Consider the following 25,752-nt stretch of genomic DNA (forward strand, 5'->3'; position numbering starts at 1 on the left):
CCATTCACTATTTTTGTTTTTCACTTAAAGGAACTTAAAAAAATAAACATTTAAAGGATAAACTCATGTATTCTTCAGCATACATTGTCTATTTGTTTCTGTAAGAATAAAATGTTACGGTCACTTATACAAATAAGTTCATTTCCATTCCCTTCTGACTATAAGCTGCCGGTAGTGTTTCTCATTACTGCCCATACAGGAAACCCGGAGAGTTGAAAAAGTGGAACACCCCATGTGGTTATGGCCAGCATGACAACCAAAACTCCAATCAGATTCACCCCAAAACCAGCCTTAACCTGAGAAAACAATAAAGAAATTTTGCAGGACTACATGTATTTTTTTTTGGCAATTTGTATTGTAATCAGATTGGCTTTGAGCAAGCCAGTCTGTAAAGTTCATACAATCTATTTTGTATATATTTGTTATGAGAACTTTTTAGGCATGACCAAAACTGAAAACCAGAACCAGTGTAACTGGCTGCTGACATCTTACCATGTCACTGATCTGTACATGTCCATAACTAAACACAATTGCATTTGGAGGGTTTCCAACAGGCAACATAACTCCAAAAGACACACACATGGTGGCTGGGATGAGTGTGTGCAAAGGGTTTATCTGCAGAGTTTCAGACTGATAGGGTGAAGAAGAACAGAGGTTACATCAGAGACTTCAGTACATGTTCTGTTACATCAATATTTGTCTAATACAACCCCAAATCAGAAAAAGTTGGGACGGCATGGAAAATGCAAATAATAAAAAAACACAGTGCTCCTTACATTTACTTTGACTTTTATTTGATTGCAGACAGGATGAATCTGAGATATTTTATGTTTTGTCTGCTCAACTTAATTTCATTTATTAATAAAAATCCATTCCTGTATTTCAGGCCTGCAACACATTCCAACAAAAGTTGGGTCAGTAAAGCATTTACCACTTTGTAATGTTGCCATTCCTTTTCACCACACTTAAAAGATGTTTTGGCCCCGAGGATACCAAGTGATTTAGTGTTTCAGGTTTTATTTTGTCCCATACTTCCTGCAAACACATCTTAAGATGTGCAACAGTACGGGGTCATCATTGTCACATTTTTCCTTTCAAAATTCTCTATTGGGGACAGGTCAGGACTGCAGGCAGGCCAGTCCAGTACCTGTACCCTCTTCTTCCGCAGCCATGCCTTTGTAATGTGTGCAGCATGTTGTTTTGCATTGTCTTGTTGAAAGATGCATGGATGTACCTGGAAAAGGTGACGTCTTGAAGGAAGTATATGTTGCTCTAAGACCTCAATGTACTTTTCTGCATTGTTGCTGCCATCACAGAAGTGTAAATGACCTTTGCCAAGGGCACTGACACAACCCCATACCATGGCTTTTGGACTTGCTGATTGTTGCTGATTACAGTCTGGATGGCCGTTTTTGTCTTTGGTCCGGAGCACACAGCGTCCATTTTGTTCCAAGAAAGACCTGGAATGCTAATTCATCTGACCACAATACACGTTTCCACTGTTTGATGGTCTATCCTAGATGCCTCTGAGCCCAGAGAAGTCGACGCCGCTTCTGGACATGGTTAACATAAGGCTTCTTTTTTACACAGTAAAGTTTTAAGTGGCATTTGTGCATGCAACTCTGTATTGTAGCGCTTGACAAAGGTTTGCCCATGTGGTTCTTGATGCAGTGCCGTCTGAGGGATCGAAGATCACAGGCGTTCAGCTTAAGCTTGGGCTCTTGGCCTTTACGCACTGTAATTCCTCCCGATTCCTTGAATCGTTGAATGATATTATGCATTATACAACAGGTAGTTCCGACCTTACAATCTGATAAATCCGCGATCTGATACACAATCTAGCGCACTGTGTAGGGAACATAAATCCGCGATCTGATACACAATCTAGCGCACTGTGTAGGGAACATAAATCCGCGATCTGATACACAATCTAGCGCACTGTGTAGGGAACATAAATCCGCGATCTGATACACAATCTAGCGCACTGTGTAGGGAACATAAATCCGCGATCTGATACACAATCTAGCGCACTGTGTAGGGAACATAAATCCGCGATCTGATACACAATCTAGCGCACTGTGTGGGGAACATTAATGTGTTTGTGATGCGAACAGTTAGCTTAATAGCCCAGTTAGCAGCTCCTAAGAGTTCTGTTATCATCCATAATCCTTTGGTGTGTGTGAGAGGTTTTTTATTTCCTTTTTTCCCTTCGGAGGTTCTTGCCTTTTTCTTCTTGTTGTTCTTACCTCCCTAAAATGAGTTTTTGCAACTTGGGATGTCTGCTTTGTAGTGTTAAACTTTATATTTGTTGTGGAACTTCTTTTTGGCGGAAGGTATTGTCAATATTAAAGCATATTTAATATGAAATTCAGGGCTTCTTTGATTTATTTTCTTTCTTTATTTTGTAAAAACTGTTGTATAAAAGCAATAGAACACTTGAGGTCGTGTGTTATCACGAATAACATTACGGCTGTGATGATCTACGGCACTCGCCGACCGAATCACAGACGTGATGTTATTCGCGATAACACACTCCCTCTCGTGTTCTATTGCTTAACTGTAGAGGGAGAAATATGCAAATCTCTTTTAATCTTTCTTTGAGGTACATTGTTTTTAAACATTTCAATAATTTTCTCACATTTGTTGACAAACTGGAGATCCTCTGTCCATCTTTGCTCATCAAAGACTCAGCCTTTCCTGGATGCTGATTTTGTACCAAACCATGATTACAATCACCTGTTTGGAATCACATCATTATTTAGTTCTTTCACCTCATTACTAGCCCTAAATCGTCCCAACTTTTTTTGGAATATGTTGCAGACCTGAAATGCAGGAATGGATGTTTGTTAATAAATGAAATGAAGTTGAGCAGACAAAACATGAAATATCTTGGGTTCAAACTGTCTGCAATTAAATAAGTATTAAGGAAGTAAGTAGTAATAAGTAAATGTAAGGAACACTGCATTTTTATTTTACTTGCATTTTCCATACTGTCCCAACTTTTTCTGATTTGGGGTTGTATAAGACTGCATAGTGCAGCTTTTAATGTATTAATTCGTGTGAGATTTTTATTTGATCTAATGAAAGCAATTTACAGTACAGTAATACTAGAGTAATGTAGCATTGTATTAACAATCCTGGTATCACTGGGCCATTGCATTCAGAAGAATGCATTAAAACCCCTGAGCTTTTAGTGTTAGGTGAGCATTGCTGTTGCTTTAATAAAAATGCAGCCTTAAATTATACAGTGACAGTTCTAAACCCAGAAATCTACCATGTTGTGTTCTTACCAAGGCAGAAAGTATGGGGAGAAACACAGTAAGTGTGGCAGGATTGCTGGCAAACTCGGTCACAGCAGATACAAGCAGACAGGCAAGCAGAGTGACAGCCCATATAGGCAATCCATTCATTGGCTCCAATTGTTGTCCAATCCACATAGAGAGTCCTGATACCTGCACAGTTCATTCACAGTACAGAGTGAGAATAGTGACATTTAACGGTGCAGTATTAAATGATTTTTAAACTTTCATTTCAATGTTAACAGCTGCTCTGATTTCTGTAATACCTTAAAATAATGTTTTAATTTTGATTGTCAGTACACGAATGAAGCACATAAAATGATGATGAGTTTTTTATGTCACATGAACTCTGCAGCTGTGCACACATTCATATTTACCAATATAAACATATAATTCTTAATTATTTTAAATCATTAAATATATCTACTAGTGTGGATAGAGTTTTTCCTCTTTATTTATGCATTTTTTTCCCTATTTCTCCCGATTTAGCGTAGCCAATTAGTCTTCCGCTGCTGGGGATCCTGATTGCGTTCGAGGAGGATATACTTGCCTGCTCCACGCCCCATCCGACGTGTGCAGTCCTTCAATCCCTTCTTTTTTTTCCTGTGCTTTGGTGGATTCGCACAAGAGGCTCATCCACTTTTGCACAGGCGCCTTTGTCTGCTAACCAGGGTCCTTACACAGCGTTTGAAGACCCCACTGACTTAGTCCGTGCTTTTCCCACCCAGCAGAGTTGGTGGCCAATTGTGCCCGCTAAATGGCACCCAGCTGACCGGTAGCAGAGCCGAGATTCGAACCGGGGTGTTCAGAATCTCAGCGCTGGTGTGCTAGCCTTCAAATGCTGCCAAATGTGCATGAAGTTTTGGTATTTCCATATACTTATATTGGGTACATTGCTAATTTAGTTTTTAAAAAAAACTAATTGCTGTTTGCATTGACAAATTATCCCCCAAACACTCTTAATGTGCTATAAAGCCTTATTTATATCTTAACATAAGTGTTGCTAAGAGTACCCATGTGTATTTTTTCTATTTATTATTTTTTTCTTTTTCACCCAATGTAGTTGTATCCTTTACCAGATTTCACTAGTTTACTCAGCTTTGATCTGTCTAGTTGGTTTAAAAAATAAGCAAACACCCTGTGATCACAATTCACTGTGTGAATTCTGCTTGGAATAAATTTACCAGTTTTATCCTAGAACTAGAAATTATTATTATTATGTAAAAGCTAAAGACTGGCATTACAATTGATGATGCTTTATTTATATTTGGTTTACACATATGTAACAATTCTTAAACTGAATATTTCAATTTGAGAAATACAGCGAACAATAAACTTTTGTTATTGGCACATTATGCAGAGAAACTTGTACATGGTTTTATATGCTCTAGCTTTGACTGTTGCAATGTGTTGCTTGCTGGCTGTACCACCAATCATAGTGCAGGTTTGCCAAAAGCACAAGAGCAAATAATCCTATTTAGATGTTGTGGCAGGAGCTTAAACAGGTGGTTAATGCTTGGTAGCCCTCCAATTTCACTGAATTCTTTGTAAAATATTTATCACCAGTTCGACAGAATGTTGCATTGTTGTGCAGTATTAAGTTATTTGGAATGCAGTCTTTATCTCTGCCATACAAACACAGTTAAAATGTCTTTTTTTGCTCAGTCTCACACTAAATACATAAAAATAACCCTTTTAGTTTCGTTAAATTTAAAGGCAAAAATTTAAATGCATTAAACACAACACATCTGTCACAATTATTGACACCCCTGCATTTAGTACTTTGTGCAACCGTTTTTGCTAACATAATCGTCTTTTCCAATAATACCTGATATTAGAAAATGTAGAGCAAGGTGTCTAAAAGCACTGCTTCAATACAGAATCTCTAAAAATTCTTTAAGATTTGTAAGATTTGTAACTCGTCAGCTTACCCAAAATGTTTTTACAAGTGTTTTGATTAAGCTTGATCAATTGGTTTATTGCTCACCTTTTTTGCAAAAAGTATTGATTTCCTTTGTCTGCCTCTGTTCTGTCTAATAAATCCAGATTATGACTTCTTTTTTGTAATGCACCCCAATTTCATTGGTGTCAAAAAAAAAAGGGGGGAGGGGGGGCAGCAAGTGGTGCAGTTAGATTCAGATCTCTGCAATGCTTTTAACCAGCTGGGCACTTACACAAACACTGTTGAGTTCAGTCTGCTGGCTGAGAGACAGTCTGGCACTGGACTCCTTTTTACAAGTTATTACAACAGCTAGCGCAGTTGGGCTATTTCACTATGTGCCTTGAGGTCTATGCAGTCCCTACCCAGGAGATCCCTGAACTCATAAACTGTCTGCAGGATGGCATATTCTCTCATTTGGCCTGCTGAGAGAGCTGCACAGCTGCACAAGGGCAAAAAGTTTGGCACAACTGGTCCGGATGCTAAGTGGGTGGTTGGTCATCAACTTCCCCAGAGCACTTGTGGAGTCATTTATCTGAACTTAACAAAGGTGGTGCTGCTGGAAGACCGGTAACAGAATGATTGGGATGAGCATCCACCCTTTTTGCATTTTTCATGCCACACTGCTGTCCAGGCATCCACTGCTGGCACCCATGTTGTGCTGATGATGGGACAAGAGCTGAAGGCTTGATGCCAAACCCACCCCAACGGCAAGTCACCGAAGTAGTCAGTGATACATGCCAACAAAGTGATTCTGATTAAACGCTTATAAAGTTTAGCTGTTCTGTCCACAAAAGATGGTCCACAAAGAGTTCACGAAGTATAAAAGAAATCTCATTGCTGAAATGTATCAGTCAGGAAAAAGGAACAAAACATTTCCAAGGCATTACATAGAACACAAGTAAGATGGTCATCAACAAGTGGAGAAAGAAGTAAACTGGTCCAGGGGCTTCCAAAAGGCCTACAGCAACATTTCTGGTAAGTAATAGTTGTGTACTATACGTGACAATAATTTCTTCATATGTCTGGGCTGTGGGGTAAAAGGGCAAGAAATCATCCAGGTCTGTTTTTCATTGGCTGGAACTGGGGCTTTAGTCAAGGTGAAGGGAATTTTTAACACTTCCAAATATCAGTCAATTTTGAGACAAAACCTTTTTACCTCTGCTAAAAAGCTGATGAAGAGGAGTTTTACTTTTCAGCAAGACAACGACCCAAAACATGCCTCAACATCAACAAAAGAATGACTTCTCTAGAAGAAGATCAAAGTTTTTTCCCAGTCAGAGACCTAAATCCAATTAAAAATCTATGGGTTATCTAAAGTAAGGAAAAGAAGGACTGTGCACAAGAGATGCCCTTGCAATCTGACAGATGTGGAGCACCTTTGCAAGAAAGAGTGGGCAAAGATTGCCAAGTCAAGATGTACCATGCTGAAAGACTCCTACCCACAAAGGTAGAATGTTGTAATAAAATCAAACGGTACTTCACCAAAGTATTACTTTAAGGGTAGACATAAATATGCAAACACTATTTATTATTTTCCACCCTTAAATTTTTCCAATTTGTTTGTCAATTTAAACTGAACAGATTATAAGTAAAATTACCACTGAAAAAAGTTCTAAAATGATCCATCTTGGTCTCATATTTTTACATAAAAAACTTGGCATTGTAACAGTGGTGTGTCCATGTAAGACAAAGCCGGAAACCACTGTGGAATGTGCACGATGTTTGAGCTCTCCGATGGCATTGCATAAAAAACTGTCAAGCTACTCTGATAAATATAGCCACAGTGGTGTTAGCAATATTGTGCAGACTGAAGGGATCATGAATGCTGAAAAGAACAGGATTTTATTTTATCATGCCATTTCTTCTGAAAAGCACCTGATTAAAAAAATTCAGCATAATAACATCCCATGAAATCATGTTTGGAGAGAAAAACAGGTGATAAATTACTGACAGTCTTAGACTGGCCTCCCCAGAGTCAGTATGGGATCACCTAGACAGAGAAAGAACAATCTAATCTAAAGTGCTGGTACAATATACCAGAAGTATTCTGGGGTCTATATACCTAGTATAATATACTTAAGAAAATTTCAACACAGTCTCCCCAAAAGAGTTTAAATTGTGCTCAGTGCCAGGGGAGGTCACACAAAACTGACTTTTGATGTAAAAGCCATTTTGTTTTAAAAAATTGTGTTTTTGTGTGCATATTTCATGTATATTTGTTTGTATTTTAATGAAGAGACCAAAAAATAAATATGGTTGGTTATTAAAAGTTTGCTAAAACAACAAAGTTAGTGGTGGCCTTTTGCAAAGTACTGTATATATACACGGACATACAGTGTATCACGAAAGTGAGTACACCCCTCACATTTCTGCAAATATTTCATTATATCTTTTCATGGGACAACACTATAGACATGAAACTTGGATATAACTTAGAGTAGTCAGTGTACAGCTTGTATAGCAGTGTAGATTTACTGTCTTCTGAAAATAACTCAACACACAGCCATTAATGTCTAAATAGCTGGCAACATAAGTGAGTACACCCCACAGTGAACATGTCCAAATTGTGCCCAAATGTGTCGTTGTCCCTCCCTGGTGTCATGTGTCAAGGTCCCAGGTGTAAATGGGGAGCAGGGCTGTTAAATTTGGTGTTTTGGGTACAATTCTCTCATACTGGCCACTGGATATTCAACATGGCACCTCATGGCAAAGAACTCTCTGAGGATGTGAGAAATAGAATTGTTGCTCTCCACAAAGATGGCCTGGGCTATAAGAAGATTGCTAACACCCTGAAACTGAGCTACAGCATGGTGGCCAAGGTCATACAGCGGTTTTCCAGGACAGGTTCCACTCGGAACAGGCTTCGCCAGGGTCGACCAAAGAAGTTGAGTCCACGTGTTCGGCATCATATCCAGAGGTTGGCTTTAAAAAATAGACACATGAGTGCTACCAGCATTGCTGCAGAGGTTGAAGACGTGGGAGGTCAGCCTGTCAGTGCTCAGACCATACGCCGCACACTGCATCAACTCGGTCTGCATGGTCGTCATCCCAGAAGGAAGCTGACGCACAAGAAAGCCAGCAAACAGTTTGCTGAAGACAAGCAGTCCAAGAACATGGATTACTGGAATGCCCTGTGGTCTGACGAGACCAAGATAAACTTGTTTGGCTCAGATGGTGTCCAGCATGTGTGGCGGCGCCCTGGTGAGAAGTACCAAGACAACTGTATCTTGCCTACAGTCAAGCATGGTGGTGGTAGCATCATGGTCTTGGGCTGCATGAGTGTTGCTGGCACTGGGGAGCTGCAGTTCATTGAGGGAAACATGAATTCCAACATGTACTGTGACATTCTGAAACAGAGCATGATCCCCTCCCTTCGAAAACTGGGCCTCATGGCAGTTTTCCAACAGGATAACGACCCCAAACACAACCTCCAAGATGACAACTGCCTTGCTGAGGAAGCTGAAGGTAAAGGTGATGGACTAAACCCAATTGAGCACCTGTGGCGCATCCTCAAGTGGAAGGTGGAGGAGTTTAAGGTGTCTAAAATCCACCAGCTCCGTGATGTCATCACGGAGGAGTGGAAGAGGATTCCAGTAGCAACCTGTGCAGCTCTGGTGAATTCCATGCCCAGGAGGGTTAAGGCAGTGATAATAATGGTGGTCACACAAAATATTGACACTTTAGGCACAATTTGGACATGTTCACTGTGGGGTGTACTCACTTATGTTGCCAGCTATTTAGACATTAATGGCTGTGTGTTGAGTTATTTTCAGAAGACAGTAAATCTACACTGCTATACAAGTTGTACACTGACTACTCTTAGTTATATCCAAGTTTCATGTCTATAGTGTTGTCCCATGAAAAGATATAATGAAATATTTGCAGAAATGTGAGGGGTGTACTCACTTTCGTGATACACTGTACATACATACATACACACAACACCAAATCAGAAAAAGTTGGGAGTGGGACAGTATGGAAACAAAAAAAGTAAAAACACAGGTTTTCTTACATTGACTTTTATTTCTTTGCAGACAGTATGATATTTTAGATATGTCATGTTTTGTCTGGTCAATTTCTATTGTTAATATACAGTGTATCACAAAAGTGAGTACACCCCTCACATTTCTGCAAATATTTCATTATATCTTTTCATTGGACAACACTATAGAAATAAAACTTGGATATAACTTAGAGTAGTCAGTGTACAACTTGTATAGCAGTGTAGATTTACTGTCTTCTGAAAATAACTCAACACACAGCCATTAATGTCTAAATGGCTGGCAACATAAGTGAGTACACCCCACAGTGAACATGTCCAAATTGTGCCCAAAGTGTCAATATTTTGTGTGACCACCATTATTATCCAGCACTGCCTTAACCCTCCTGGGCATGGAATTCACCAGAGCTGCACAGGTTGCTACTGGAATCCTCTTCCACTCCTCCATGATGACATCACGGAGCTGGTGGATGTTAGACACCTTGAACTCCTCCACCTTCCACTTGAGGATGCGCCACAGATGCTCAATTGGGTTTAGTCCATCACCTTTACCTTCAGCTTCCTCAGCAAGGCAGTTGTCATCTTGGAGGTTGTGTTTGGGGTCGTTATCCTGTTGGAAAACTGCCATGAGGCCCAGTTTTCGAAGGGAGGGGATCATGCTCTGTTTCAGAATGTCACAGTACATGTTGGAATTCATGTTTCCCTCAATGAACTGCAGCTCCCCAGTGCCAGCAACACTCATGCAGCCCAAGACCATGATGCTACCACCACCATGCTTGACTGTAGGCAAGATACAGTTGTCTTGGTACTTCTCACCAGGGCGCCGCCACACATGCTGGACACCATCTGAGCCAAACAAGTTTATCTTGGTCTTGTCAGACCACAGGGCATTCCAGTAATCCATGTTCTTGGACTGCTTGTTTTCAGCAAACTGTTTGCTGCCTTTCTTGTGCGTCAGCTTCCTTCTGGGATGACGACCATGCAGACTGAGTTGATGCAGTGTGCGGCGTATGGTCTGAGCAGCACTCATGTGTCTATTTTTTGAAGCCAACCTCTGGATATGACGCCGAACACGTGGACTCAACTTCTTTGGACGACCCTGGTGAAGCCTGTTCCGAGTGGAACCTGTCCTGGAAAACCGCTGTATGACCTTGGCCACCATGCTGTAGCTCAGTTTCAGGGTGTTAGCAATCTTCTTATAGCCCAGGCCATCTTTGTGGAGAGCAACAATTCTATTTCTCACATCCTCAGAGAGTTCTTTGCCATGAGGTGCCATGTTGAATATCCAGTGGCCAGTATGAGAGAATTGTACCCAAAACACCAAATTTAACAGCCCTGCTCCCCATTTACACCTGGGACCTTGACACATGACACCAGGGAGGGACAATGACACATTTGGGCACAATTTGGACTTATGCACTTATGTTGCCAGCTATTTAGACATTAATGGCTGTGTGTTGAGTTATTTTCAGAAGACAGTAAATCTACACTGCTATACAAGCTGTACACTGACTACTCTAAGTTATATCCAAGTTTTATTTCTATAGTGTTGTCCCATGAAAAGATATAATGAAATATTTGCAGAAATGTGAGGGGTGTACTCACTTTTGTGATACACTGTACATCTGTTCATATAATTTAGGCATGTAACACATTGGCACTGGGAAATTTGGGGTAATTAGGTTAAATAAATTATGTGATTTTAAATAGGTGATTGTAATCATGATTAGGAACAAATCCATAAAAGGCTGAGTCTCTGAGGAGCAAAGATGGCAGAGCATCTTCAGTTTGTCAAGAAATGTGTGAGAAAATGATTGACATGTTTAAAAAAAAGTTTCTCAAAAGAAAGATTGGAATGGATTTTGCATATTTATCTCACTATAGTGCATTTAAAGAATCTGGAGGAATTTTAGTGCAAAGGGCAAGGATGCAGGCATAAGCTCTTGCTTTCTGTTCCCTCTGATAGCACTGCATCAAGAACCATCATTCATCAATAGCTGATATAACCACATGGCCAAAGGAATACCTTGGCAAACCTTTGTCAAGCAGTACAATATGGAGTTACATTTACAAATGCCACTAACCTTAGAAAATTTTCTGTGCAAAAGAGAAGCCTTTTGTTAACCATTTCCAGAAGCTATGTTGAGTTATCTGAGCTCAGTTGCATCTGAAATGGACCATCACACAGTGCAAATATGTATTGTAGTCAGACAAATTAGTATTCCAGGTCTTTTTGGAAGTAACGGACATTGTGTGATCTAAACCAAAGATAACAGGTCCATCCAGACTGTTATCAGCAACAAGTCCAAAAGCCACTGTCTGTCATGGTATGGGATTGTGTCAGTGCCCTTGGCAAAAATAAATTGCACTGATAGCAACATTATTTCAACAAGATTGCCAAACCACATGCTGGACACATTACCAAGGCATGGCTGTGGAAGACAAGTATGCGTACTGACTTGTCCCCAGTAGCGACAACAACAACCCTGTACTGTTGCACACCTTAAGATGTGTTTGCAGGAGGACTGGGACAAAATAACACCTGAAACACTTCATCAATTGGTATCCTTGATTCTGTGTGTGTGTGTGTGTGTGTGTGTGTGTGTGTGTGTGTGTGAAAATGTGTTTGTACCTCAGAAAGGTTTGCTAAATATTGACTAAATATTTCATAATATTTTATCTGTTAGTATGTCATTTTTGTTTGCAGTTGGATGTTTTTGGCCTACCTTACACCCTGCTGCCAGTGCATACCCTGCTCCAACCAGAATCACAATTTCCCAAGGCATTAGTCTCAAAAAGTCTTTCCATGTAATCATAGGTGCCATAGGGTCTTCCTCCTCTTCATCCTCCTTGAAACATTCCACTGCAAGAGAAGAGAAGAGAAGAGAATGCAGCATTTATCCAATCTTACCAGGAAGTAATAATATTGTTTCAGTGCACCTAACATAGGACAAGCTATTTGCATTATGGTATCCTGAGAGTCTATGACTGTTTAGACCTTTATTTCTGTTAGAGGAGGCAGATGCCCAGGGCTTGCGTGCAGGGATAAGGAAGAGAAGGAAGCCAAGAAGCACTGAGACTGTGGCATCAGTCCTGTAGCCTTTTCTGCAAGGGAGAATGCATGACAAGGTTAAAAATTAAAACTTTATTAAAAACTCTCTCTACTCTGCATTTCCTCTGTGCTGATCAAAAAGAGCTGAAAACTATCACATGCCCCCACCGACAAGTGCTGATTGCTTCTTTTTACCCATCTGAGGCAGAATCTTACAGAGAGCAGTATTTTACACTGCTGTCTGAAATTCATCCACCTATCGTGTTGCCTCAATCAGCCAGTAGAGTCTGCAGTTTCAGCAGCAATTAAGAGCCACTTTGCCCTCTGTTCCTCAGGCACAGCAAACTGTGCTTGTTGGATACCTTGCCAGGTAAATAGCACAGCTGAGGTTCGAACTAGAAAGCTCGAGATCTCATCTGTGGTGGGCTGTGCCACCCATACACATTTTTTTGCTTTTTATGTACTGTTACAACATTTCTGCGATTGGGGTACATTTTATTGAACTTTAAAGATGTACTCATGGTACAGATGTGGAAAAAGTACATGAGATCTTCACACACTTCTCAAATAGAGATGTCCAGCCAGGCACAAATCCAGGTTCCCTTGTGAACCACAACAAAGTCATCAAAATAAAGAAGAGGCCTGTCACAACTTCAGGATAGCTGTTTGGTAAAAAAAAAAAAAAAAGATGTTTGAAGTGTTCCAAACATTTTTTTTAATTTTGTAATCAGTAATACCCATTATTTGCTTATACCTAATGGGTCCAAGCCTCTGGTACTCCTCATAGATGCGTTTCTCAGAGAGAATCTCACGTTTTGTTTTGCGTTTTTTACTCCAAGAACAGGTGTCTATAAAACTAAGCATGTGACATTTTAGGTTTTTACACAAAAATCATTTTGGTTAAATAATTTATGCTTAAAGAAACATCAATTCATCAATTCATCCTTACTTGCATCCAAGAAACAGGAAGTGAAGCCAGATCCAAGTTAACAGCAACATAATAAGTGCAATAGGCAGGCTGAAGATGAACCATGTCCCAAAGTTAATTACTTTAGCATCTGGGTATCGGCTAAAAAAGTTACAATTGAGGTTAGGTACTTTCTCATGTATCAATAAAACATTGTGTAAATAAGTTTTAAATGTAATGCATTTAATCAGTTCTACAAACCTCACCTTCAAAAAGTTGAAATAATACAAGAAATTTTTATAAAACAGAAATTAGAAAATTGTACATTGTATTCTTATAACAAAACAAAAACAATATTTAATATTTTACAATTGATGCCTGCCAGGAAGATAGTATACCCATTTAAACTGCCTAAAACACAATCCAAAGAAGAAAGAAGTTACCCATTTCTTTGCTAGTGGCTTACATTTGTGAATGGTGTTCAATGACACTTATTTTCAAACCCATGTAAAGATATTCATAACAGATACATGCTGGTTTTAAATTCATGTACTTTATTACCTAATATGTTAATTAAACATGTTCTAATGTTCCTAATCTTGAATTGCCCTGGTTTTGTATGACCTGCATGCATTCATTTCAGATTAAATGTAAATTTACAAAAGAAACTGATCAAGTTTTTGCATTAAATGTTATATAGTCAAAGTAAATTTACAAATGACTTTACTTCTTTACTGCTTTTATTTGTTTCACATACTGTTTCAACTTTTTCAAATTAAGGTTTTTATATTCAGTCACAGTTTTGCATATTTTTTCTTTGTCCAGTTTCCTCCCACCTATCAAACACATGCAAAGGTGAAAAAACAGCTCTAGATTACACCCAGTAATACACCCTCATTGTGGTGCTGTTAACAGCAAATCACCATTAAGGAAGATTCTCAAACTACTTATAAGAAAAAAAACCAAATTCGCAAAATACGTTTAAAATCTCTGTTCAATGTTGTACAACAAAGTTACATAAAAACTGCTGTTTATTTTTAAGATGCCAATAAATGCTCATGGAAAAGTGTGCCTGATTTAATGTAAAAAATATATATGTATATTATTTTTATTTTCTATTTAAAAATGCAGAAAACTGTGTTGTAAATATACTAACATAAATTTTATATAAAATATACTTCTTAAATACTTAATACTTATATACTTTAAATACATTTATATATTCACAGTGTGCAGATTGCAACAAATATGTTATACAAAACAAAATTATAAAACAACTAAATGTTATACAAAAGTTTTACTTAAGTGTATACTTTAATAGTAAATTCATATATAGAGTATATAAACCCATATAATTGATAAGCAGAAGACAAAGAAAATACCAAAATATTAAAATTAGCCAAGGAATAGTGACTTTAATGCTTGTATTCACTGTTCCTTGCAAAGGGCAGTCTAAAGGGGTACAAAACTACCTTCAATGATCTTTACATGTTGGCTTTAACAGTTTGTAATGTTATCAAGACGTTTGCTACTATGTTGTCAGGCTGCTCTGCTGACTCTGGGACTGGATGCCTTTAACATGTTAAAGGAACAATGATATATGAGAATTATCAGATCATTTTAGAGCGAAATGTGCTCCCATAGAAAACTAGTTTGAGTCAGACAAAATGGATTTTTAAAGAGCAGGATAATGACCCAAACAACCATATAAAAATACACAAGTACACAGGTTAAAGGAGGGAAAAATTTACTATTTTAAACCAGCAATTAGTCTTGATCTCGATCCAACTGAACATCTTTGGAGAAAGCTGAAATATGCTATTGGAAAAAAGGAACCTTAAAATATTCAAGAGCTTGAGAGAATTACAGTAAAAGAAATTATCAGCAGACAGGTGCAAGAAGCTTAAAGATGGCTACGAAAACTTTTGGAGGCTGTCAGTGTTACCAAAGGTTGTGCAATCAAGTATTAGGGAAGGGTCCTTTGAATCCTCTCCATCTCATATAGTATACTTCTTCTTTATTTCTTTTGAAATGACTGAATGCACGTTTACATGTCACCTTTATTGTTAAATGTATTTGGATTTGCTATTAAAATATTCTAATGATACAAAGTTCGTATAAATTGACTTATTTCTGAGGATATTGGCTTTTTTATACTAAACAGTCAAGGGTTCCAATAATGTTGACCACAACTGTGAATATTAACTTAAAATAATGATGATAATAATAACAAGGAATAGCTTACTTGTTGAACTGCTCTGCAAAGATGAGATTAGTAGAGGTACCAGTGATTGTAATAAGCCCGCCAATAGTGGCTGCGTATGTAATGCTTAGGGACAAGCACTTGCAGATCATGTGGTCCCTCTTGGTAGGGTACATGGAGTCCCTTCGGATGTTGGGTTTCTTTGGCACAGGGACATCAATTACAGTCTGCAGAGTACAATTTGTTTGTAAATTGGTTCCCAGTCCAGGGTATTCATGCTGTGCACCCAGCGGTTGATGAAAATTAAATGTTAATGTAGGTCTTACCTCAGATACTACAGAGATCTCTGGCTTCATACAGCTATGGACATAAAAAGAGATACATTATAATGTATGTCAAACAAGGTTTTTTAGGAAGCTTATGTTTTACTGTTTACCTATTGTTGCAATACAAAAGCTTAAGTGGATTCTTGTTCAGTTTCACTTCTTTTTCTGCAATACAAGAAAGAACTATGACAAAATAAATGACAGTATCACAGTATCCTACAAAGGTGGGGCATACTCAATTATGTTTGTTTTTTGTTATTTCAATAATGTATTTAATATTTTAATATTTGAAATATTAAAAATTATGTTTGGAATTAGCAACCATATCTGGTTCCATATTACAAAAACATTGGTGTTGTGAAATGGACCATTTTTACCAAAATTAGGTGTGAAAAGGAACTCTCTTTTACCTTTTTCATCTTCCTGTGTCTCCACTGTGTCTGAGTCATCATGTGAGTCAGCAATGCCTGTGTAGATGAGCTGCTGTAGCACAGCCTCTGCAATGGGCATCACCATGGCTGTAGTGGAGGTGTTACTCAGCCACATTGACAAAAACACTGTGCAGCACATAAATCCTAATACCAACCTGTAACACATTAGCCGAACCAGGTACTTTGACACAACTCATATCTGTAATAAATCAGTGTTGGTCTTTAGCAGATTAGAGCAATATTAGCTTGTTATTAAAAGTATACACACCCCTGTTAAAATGCCTGTTTGTGATGTAAAAATCATTTCAGATTTATTCACACCTTTAATGTAATGTATAATCAATTAAAAACTATTTTAAAAAAGTTTAAAGGAAAAAAAAAAAAATAAAGAAAACTTGGAACAGTGGTAAACCTTTTCAGGATTGGCCAGCCGACCAAAATTTTATTAAGAAAACAAACCCAATTTCCAGAACAGTTGGACACTTTCTAAAATGCAATACAAACTAAAATTGTAATTTGTTAAATTATTTGAAATTTTATTTAACAATAAAAGTACAAAAAACATTTTCAGTGGTTTCACTGACAAACCTATATGTGTTTTGTAAATTTAAGAAAAACAAAACAGGCGACGCCTGCAAAATACTCAAAAACAGTTCAACTGTTCTGGAAGGTACCACAATTAGCAGTTTAACTGGTGAGGTCATCAAGAGTAAGTATAAAAGTAACATCCACCACTTTGTAGTTCTACAATTACTGACTGTAGTCCATCTGTTTCTCTGCATACCTTTTTAGCCCGCTTTCACCCGGTTTTTCAATGGTAAGGACCACCACAGAGCAGGTATTATTTAGGTGGTAGATGATTCTCAGTGCAGTGACAATTACATGGTGGTGGTGTGTTAGTGTGTGTTGTGCTGGTATGAGTGGATCAGACACAGCAATGCTGCTGGAGTTTTTAAATATAGTGTCAATTTACTGTCCATTCTATTAGACACTCCTACCTAGTTGGTCCACCTTGTAGGTGTAAAGTCAGAGACGATCTCTCATCTGTTGCTGCTGTTTGAGTTGGTCATCTTCTAGACCTTCATCAGTGGTCACAGGACGCTGCCTACAGGGCGTTGTTGGCTAAATATATTTTTGGTTGGTGGACTATTCTCAGTCCAGCAGTGAAGTGAGGTGTTTAAAAACTCCATCAGCATTGCAGTGTCTGATCCACTCATACCAGCACAACACACACTAACACACCAGTGACCAGTCAGTGTCACTGCAGTGCTGAGAATGACCCACCACCCAAATAATACCTACTCTGTGGTGGTCCTGGGAGAGTCCTGACCATTGAAGAACAGCATGAAAGGGGGCTAACAAAGCATGCAGAGAAACAGATGGACTACAGTCAGTAATTGTTGTTGCTGATCAGTGTATGTGACCAAGTCAGTGTTTTTTGAGAAACTGTCATGCTACCATTATGTATTATATAACGTGTAGCCCCATGGGCTTAGAAAAATCTCTGTCACTTAACACAGTTCTCTGGGCCTAAAGTCATCTGAGATGAACCAAAATACAGTGAAAATGTGTTCTGCAAATTTCATCTTGCTTTAGAGAAAAAACTAAAGTCAGATTCTACATGCAAAAGATGGAAAAGACCATTTAGACTTTTAGAAATAAAACATGCAAAAGCCAGCATCTGTGATTGCATGGGGGTGCATCAGTGCCAACGGCATGGCCAAACTGCAGAGATGTGAAGGTACCATTAATGCAGAGTATTATATTGACATTCTTTACCAGGAACCCCATGTCTATTTCAGCAGGACAATGCCAGGCCTCATTCTTCATGAGTTACAACACTGTGGCTTCTTAGACATAGAGTTACAACAGCATGCTTGACCGGCCTGCTCCTATTGGAAATGATGCATTATGAAGAGGAAGATCACACAGCAGTGACCATGGACTGCTAAGCAGACTGTTAAGTCTTGTGTACAGTGAAATGGGCAAAAATCCACTTGTAAAACTGCAACAATGAGTATCTTTAATTCCCAAATGCATAAAAATTAAAAGAAAAGGGGTGACCCAGTGGTAAACATGACTCTGTCCCAGCTTTTGGGTGTGTTGCAGGCATTAATTTCTAAATTTGTTATATTTAATTTATACAGAATTAAGTTTGAAACGACTTTTCTTTATTCTTTGGTTTGTTAAAAAAGGTTCAAGTGAATTAACAATTTACAGATTTCAGTTTTTATTGCATTTGTTTCAAAAGATTCCCAACTTTTCTGGAAATGTGGTTTGTACATCGATGGCTGGCTCATTCATGAAGTCACAAAAGAACCCAGATGAACATCTAAAGAACTGTAGGCCTCACTTGCCTCAGTTAAAGTCTATGTACCATTCATGACTTAAAGCTCCAGCGTTATGCAGCAGGACAGTGATTTGAAGCATACACACAAGTCCACCTCTAAATGGCTCAAAAGAATGAAAATTAAGGTTTGAGACTGGCACATTTTGGTTTTCACAAAGTTTGCTGCTTCTGTTTTTATGGTGGCAATTTGCATTAACTTTAGATTGTTATGAAGAGTAATCAGATGAATTGCAATTAGTTGCAAAGTCATTCCCTGCCATGGAAAGTAACCTAATCACATTTTCACTAAATTTCAGCCCTGCCACAAAATGACTGATAAACTGATGAAGCCCCTTTTAGACTGTTTGGGACATCTGACAAAATTATTTTAGAAGATTGGAGATGAAAAGGTAAGTGCTACCATGAGTCCTGTGTCATGCCAACAGTTAAGCATCATGAGAACGTTTATGTTCTCTTCTTATCCAAGAGAGTGGACTCACTCACAAGTTTGCCTAAGAACACTACCATGAATCGGTATTAAGACAGCCTCAAAGAGCAGCTTTTTCCAGTGATCAAGGAGCAATTTGGTGATAAACAATGCTTTTTCCAGCATGATGGAGCACCATGTCACAAGACAAAAGTGAGAACTAAGTGGCTCAGTAAACAAAACATTGAAATTTTGGGTCCATGGCCAAGAAACATCCAGATCTCAATCCCATTAAGAACCTATGGTCAATCCTCAAAAAGTGGGTGGACAAACAAAAAACAAACAGAAATTGTGATAAACTCAAAGCACTTATTAGGCAGGAATGGGTTGCCATGGATGCTTGTCAGGACTTGGCCCAGAAGTTGATGAAGTCTTGAAAAAGAAGGGTCAGCACTGTAAATACTGAGTCTTTGCATACACTTGATGTATTTGTCAGTAAAAAAAAAAAATCTTATAATTGTACTTCAGTATACCATAGAAACATCTGACAAAAACATCTAAAAACACTGAAGTAGCAAACTTTGAGAAAACCAAAATTTGTGTCAGACTCAAAACTTTTAGCCATGACTGTGGTAGAAAGATCTTAATCAGTTAACTAAAATAGAAGCAATTGGGTGAGGGGCAAATACTTTTTCACAGCATTGCACTTCTTTTTTAGGACTTTGTATATGTGTAAAATTGTGCAAGCATGACATACATTCCAGGTTTGGCCCCTGCTATCATGACCATGCGAAGGGCTATGCGCTTATGCAGGTTCCATTTTTCTATGGCTGCAGCAAGGCATATAACTCCCATTAGCAGTAGTGTGGTGTCCTTAAAGTACTCAGAAGCTACCTAAAAATAAAAATAAAAAACACTCTGTAAAATGAACATTTCATTTATTTAACTGAATTAAACACAGTTGAAAGTTTGATCAACAGTTTAATCAAAAGTTAAATCAGGATCGTGATTATAGCACTTCATTGTGCTGCTAAGTTACATAGCAATCAACACTTAATCACTCAAAATGGTGAAGTGAAAACATGATTTTAGTTTTTCAAAAACTAAACCAAAAACTGAAATGTCTCTGGCACTCAAAATTGTGATCAGGTACAAAATTGTAATCTTATTTGCTTTAATTATCCTTGATATTTGTCTAGAACTCTGTTGACAGCACCTACTGCAATTTGTCAACAAAACCAAGGCATAAAGTCCAAAAACTGTGGATCAAATTTTCCAATATCAAATTGTGGCACGACTATGATCAGGTCATAACCGAGGCTTTAATTGTACTCAGTACAACAAAGACCTCAATAATTGTAAAATCTCAATAAATAAAAGAAGCTTGGTACATTTTTGCCAAACTTGGTACAACTTTGCCAAATTGGGATCCAGACAAGAAGTGCCTTGGTCAACAAGGTAAAAGAAAACACAACAGTCACTTTAAAAGAGCTCAAGGCCATATCTTAGGTGAAAGACATGGAGTTTGCTAAACAGTGTGTAAGGGACTCTAGCAACATAAGGAAAAAGATTATCTGGTCTAATGAGGTGCATATTTAACTCTTTGCAAGGCCTATGTCTGGAAAAATAAACAGCTACTGTACCACCATGGTTTTACATCCCTATGGTTAAACATGATGTACCCGCATCATTCTTTTAAATTATCCACTGTTGAGTGGGGGCCAAAAATCTGAGACAGATAGTGAATACGCTTCTGTGTTTAAACAATAGAATATTTTATATTACCCAATCACAATGAGCATAAACATATATCAATAAAAACTTGAATCTGATCTTTTTAGAATTTATTTTAATATTATATTTGATGTAAATCAAGAGCTTACTTACTAAAATACTGAACCCAATTCCAAGTAGGTAAAATGACAGTAGGTAAAATGAAAATTTAATATAAAACAATGATTTATAAACTTTTAATTTAAACAGGTCACAGCAGAGATGTTCATTGTTTTATCTTATCAACTTTTAAAAAATTTAAATACATGCTTATTCCTTATTTAATGAAAATACATGCTTATTCCTTAATTAGAAAATAGCTGAATCAAATTTAGACCAAGAAGGCTGAAAATGTTAAAGCATGTAAAACAAAGGCCACTAAAACAAAATTATTAAAAAGCTCACTTTTTTAAGAGCTAGGAGAAATCTTTATGTTTAAAAATCAAGGCCCAAAACCAATATTAAATGTCTTTCTATCTCTCTCTGACAGCAGTGCAGATGGATGGATGATGTATCTGTTATAAATTATGACAACATGGGCTCTGAGATGCTTGGAAAACCCCTTGTCTAATAAAAACACAGTTTGTAACTGCATCTACAAATGCAAGTTAGGACTCTACTATACAAAGCAAAGGCCATACCTCAACAACACAAAGGGAACATACACAGTTCAAAGCAACACCATCTATATTTGTTTAGAGATACCCTTGCTTGATCTGGTAAATTGTCGCCAATCCATCTTTTGCACAGACTACATCATTGGTTTTGTAGTAATAGAGAGGTGCTACACTGGATTGCTTGAATACCAAATATGACCTGACCCAACTGTGTTGTAGTCATACAGTTTAGAATGTGCATATATACAAAAATTACATTGGTTTAATTGCGTTTAAAATGATTTGCAAATCATTAATGTCTGTCCCTACATTTTTTTAAAGCACATTTTACTTTACTGGTGAAAATCGCCCTCCACAAAGCAAACAACTACTTTTACAGAGCTGTAAGGTGTTTAAATACATCGTGGTAAATAAACTGTGTTTAAAAATATTATATTATATTATATTATATTATATTATATTAATTATATTATATTATATTATATTATATTATATTATATTATATTATATTATATTATATATATTTGTAATACTTTCTGTTAATGCAAACATACCATGCTGACCATTGTAGAAATGACTTCTTTTTAAAATGTCCACTTTGACATAGGACCACTTTTTAACATAGTAATTTTACATTAATACTAGATAAGCTAAAAAAGTTGTCTGACCTCACTTGACTTGAGAACCCCAAACAGCGGGTACAAGAAAGCTGGCACCAATGCGGCGGCCCCCAAGGGCACTGCTTCTGATACCCAATACACTGCTGTTACAATTAACACATAGGCACAGGAGGACTCCTAAAGGTAAAAAAAAGACAACAGTATGTTTGGATATTCATTTTGCTATTAAGACTCATAGATACTACTGGATACTAATATAGATGTTAAGTAGAATAGTATGTATTGCATCTACAGAACTACACTTTTTTTAAATAGAGAAACTTTCTGCTAATTCACTTTTCTCTCTCTAAGTTATTCACAGTCTACCTAGTAAATTCACAGACAACCTAGAAAAAATGCTTCCATTTTCTCTTGAACTTAATACAATGTTTTTATTGCAAATCATACAATTAGTGTTACAGCTTGATTAAAGAAAATTAAACCTTTGAAAAATATCTAAATTTCAGAATTTCTTTCAGAATGTTTTTAAACATGTAAATTTATCAGACACTTATTCAAATTAATAAATATGTAGCCACTGTTCAAAGCAAAAAAAAAATTTATTCAATCCCACAATTCTTAAGAAATTTTTAAATGAATGTTCATTTTCTAAAAAGGTTCAACATTGCACTTAAATTGTTTTGCTGATTATATAATTTGTTATGAAAAATGCTGTATTTGAAATAGCAAAATAGAATTGTTTTATTAGTGGTTGCAGATTCTATGCACTTATCTGAGCCAAGAACATAATAATGAAATGTTAGATTTTTTTTTTCTGACATACATACTGGCATACATTGTTGTCTAATACTGTGCACTAAACATTAGGCTGTAGCAGAAAAAAACGTTAATCAGGTGATTAATGGTTAAAATTAATCAGGTTAAAATTAATCAGGTTTTATAACAGACTAAAAGCAGCCAAGCAAGTTAATACTTTCTTATATAAACTATAGTCATACAGTAATGCAATAAACATAGTCAACAATTGTGGGGTTAAATGATCACACTCAAGGCTTGTCTTGCTTGTATTATTGCAACTTGATGGTTTCTCAACCAGTAACGCCACCTAATTCCCCCCTAATACACTCATATCTCCTGCTGTCTGCACCCAGGCTCAAAGGTGAGGGCATGCTGCCGTAATGTGCATAGCTGGTAGATTAAGCTTCAGTGCAGCACATGGTGTTTTGCTTGGCTCTAATCTGTTTATCGCTAAAAGAATTTTAGAAGACAATTTACTTAGTAGTTTAATCTGAACCTTTCTGAGCTCTTAAATTAAGTAATTTTTTTTCTTTTATCTAATGGCAATAAATTCATTAAAGGCACAGAAGGAAAAATGATTATCTGCAATTATTTACTAAGAACAATCTAATAATTATTTGCTAAAGCATAACTACAGAAACATTTAATTACAAAAAAATGCATTAACTTTAGTAATATTGCAAAACCATGAGTCTTGAAGTAATAATGATTATTTACCTAGAAAGAAGATAATAGCATTTTCTGATTTAGACAAAAAAAATCATTAAATTAAAAACTCATTAAGACCTCAGGCTGATTGTCATTTTAGCCAGACAAACCCTTAAAAAAATATTTTTCTATCTATTTCTATTATTTTCTATCTATCTATCTATCTATCTATCTATCTATCTATCTATCTATCTATCTATCTATCTATCTATCTATCTATCTATCTATCTATCTATCTATCTATCTATCTATCTATCTATCTATCTATCAAGCAAAAAAAAAAATTGGCTCCAAGAGAAAAACTAACATATTTGTGTGATTTGGTATGTTGGACTAGAATCCCAGACTCTATGTACACAAACACCATCTGCAAAAGCTGCTGGAAATTTAAATAAACAATTCTCTTCAGAGACACATACATGCTTTACTTAGTGAAGTCAAAATATAACATGATGCCAGGTGGTGTCTTATTAATATTTGTAACTTCATTGCAAGTCTCAGACCAGTAATACTTAAGTGGACAAATTCCAATGACTGTAAACATACATATCTCTTAAATCAGAAAAAAAAGTTTGTAATTTATAAAAAACTGCTATGCAATCTTTTTAACTCTTTATTTTATAAAGATAATACAGCTTGGAGGCATATCCTTGTAGGGTAGGACAAACCTCCATGTGCCGAAAACATCCTGACTTCCATTAGGTACCGGGATGAAAGCCTCAGAGCCACTGTCAGAACTTAAGCTGGTGCAGTGGGCCCTGGATTCTTCCTGGTGCAGGACAATGCCCAACCTCATTTGACCAGAGTATGTAGACAGTTTCTGGATGACGAAGGCATTAATGCCATTGACTGGCCCCCAAATTAACCAGACCTAATCTAATCTCTGAAAAATTTATTGCCATTCGATGAAAGACTGCAAATCTATGGAAAATATGTATCAGTGCATCCAATGCAGACAATCTGTGATTCAGCAAATTATCTACCGGAATATCTGGAATATCTTGAAGTGGCCTTTTCAGTCTTAACACTTAAAAAATCTGTGGTGGGGTTTGGATAAAGCAGTTAGCACGAAAGCCTTCAAAACTCAATGAGCTGGAAGCTTTTGCATAATAAGAATGAGTGAAGATTTCAAAAGAGAGCTGTTAAAAGCTTGTTAGCACTTAGCAAAATCTCTTTTTAAAAGTTATCAAGGCAAAAGAATGTTTCACCAAGTACTGATGCTGGGATTGAATAATAGTGCACATGGACATTTGTCAAGAAAACCAGATGTTTTTCATTTAAACTCAAAATTATGTTAAATTGTATCAACAAATATACAAAAATCTTTATTTTTTACTGAGACTTCTCCTTGTATGTTTTCATTTCATTTAATTTCTATATACTTCACCATAATACATTTTAAAGTAAGGTGGTTTAAATAATTGATAATGTATTACATGAATGTTATACACTAAAGACATTTCATTTTTATCAACTCATTTGGGTGCAAGGCAGAAATACCATCACAGGACTTCGGGAGCAAACATTTTCAGATTAACTAGAAACTAGTTTCATTTTCAATTAATACTAAATTACCTTCCCTTTCAACTATAATTACCACTTAATATGCGTTTAGGATGATTTTACACACTATCAAGTTTAAAATATAAAATCTACCATACGTATCTAGCAGGTAAGCAGGTAAGCATCATATGTCATCTATAATTAGCTGATCCGTTAATTATAATCTAACGTTAAATTAATTAAGGTCCCCTAGGAGTAAAAGAAACCCCGGGACCAAAAGACAAAAATCCGAAACACAAAGCATTATACCGCGGCTGAAGCCCCCAGAATTCCCTGATGTAAATGCGTTTTTAAGCTAAGAATTCCAGCTACATACTATACGACATACTACATAGCTGTATTTCTTCATTTGTCGGCTACCAATATTAACACAATTTAAAACACACTACTTGAACGCCAACCGTGGAGATGGGCGAGATACGAATAGGTAGTCTTGACAAATCGATTAGGAATCAAAATTACAAAAATACAGTAAGCACAATTTTCTGAAACTTATCATTTTTAGTTTTTCAACGCGTATAAAAACAGCATTTTCATTTCCCCGTTACATGTGTGATGTTAAATTCACTGATTTGACTTTAGTGTTGTGCTGTTTTGGGGCTTATCTATTTTTTGTTGGCTGTATGAGCATAATATTCAGTTTCGGGCAAATACTTACACTGCTCGGATGGATGAGAGGCAGAGGAAGCAACGACAGTGGGATCATGACCACAAGAATTAGCTTCCTTGCTGCCCACATTTTTCTGACCTGGTCCAT

At 37.0% G+C, this 25,752-nt stretch overlaps 1 protein-coding gene across 1 annotated transcript; it reads right to left on the reverse strand.

The window, feature by feature from the left end:
• Positions 1–67: 67 nt before the first annotated feature.
• slc13a4 (solute carrier family 13 member 4) lies at positions 68–25,752 on the reverse strand. The gene is made up of 15 exons (XM_062994534.1): positions 25,654–25,752; positions 21,975–22,103; positions 19,674–19,810; positions 16,140–16,315; positions 15,840–15,894; positions 15,730–15,763; positions 15,446–15,630; positions 13,243–13,362; positions 13,048–13,149; positions 12,854–12,955; positions 12,240–12,346; positions 11,968–12,104; positions 3,291–3,452; positions 493–630; positions 68–296 (listed from the first exon to the last, which is right to left on the reverse strand). The coding sequence occupies exons 1-15, from the start codon at positions 25,750–25,752 to the stop codon at positions 159–161; spliced, it is 1,821 nt and encodes a 606-aa protein (XP_062850604.1). The 3' UTR covers positions 68–158.

Source organism: Trichomycterus rosablanca, chromosome 1, assembly GCF_030014385.1.
Source record: "Trichomycterus rosablanca isolate fTriRos1 chromosome 1, fTriRos1.hap1, whole genome shotgun sequence".
Classification (NCBI taxonomy): Eukaryota; Metazoa; Chordata; class Actinopteri; order Siluriformes; family Trichomycteridae; genus Trichomycterus; species Trichomycterus rosablanca.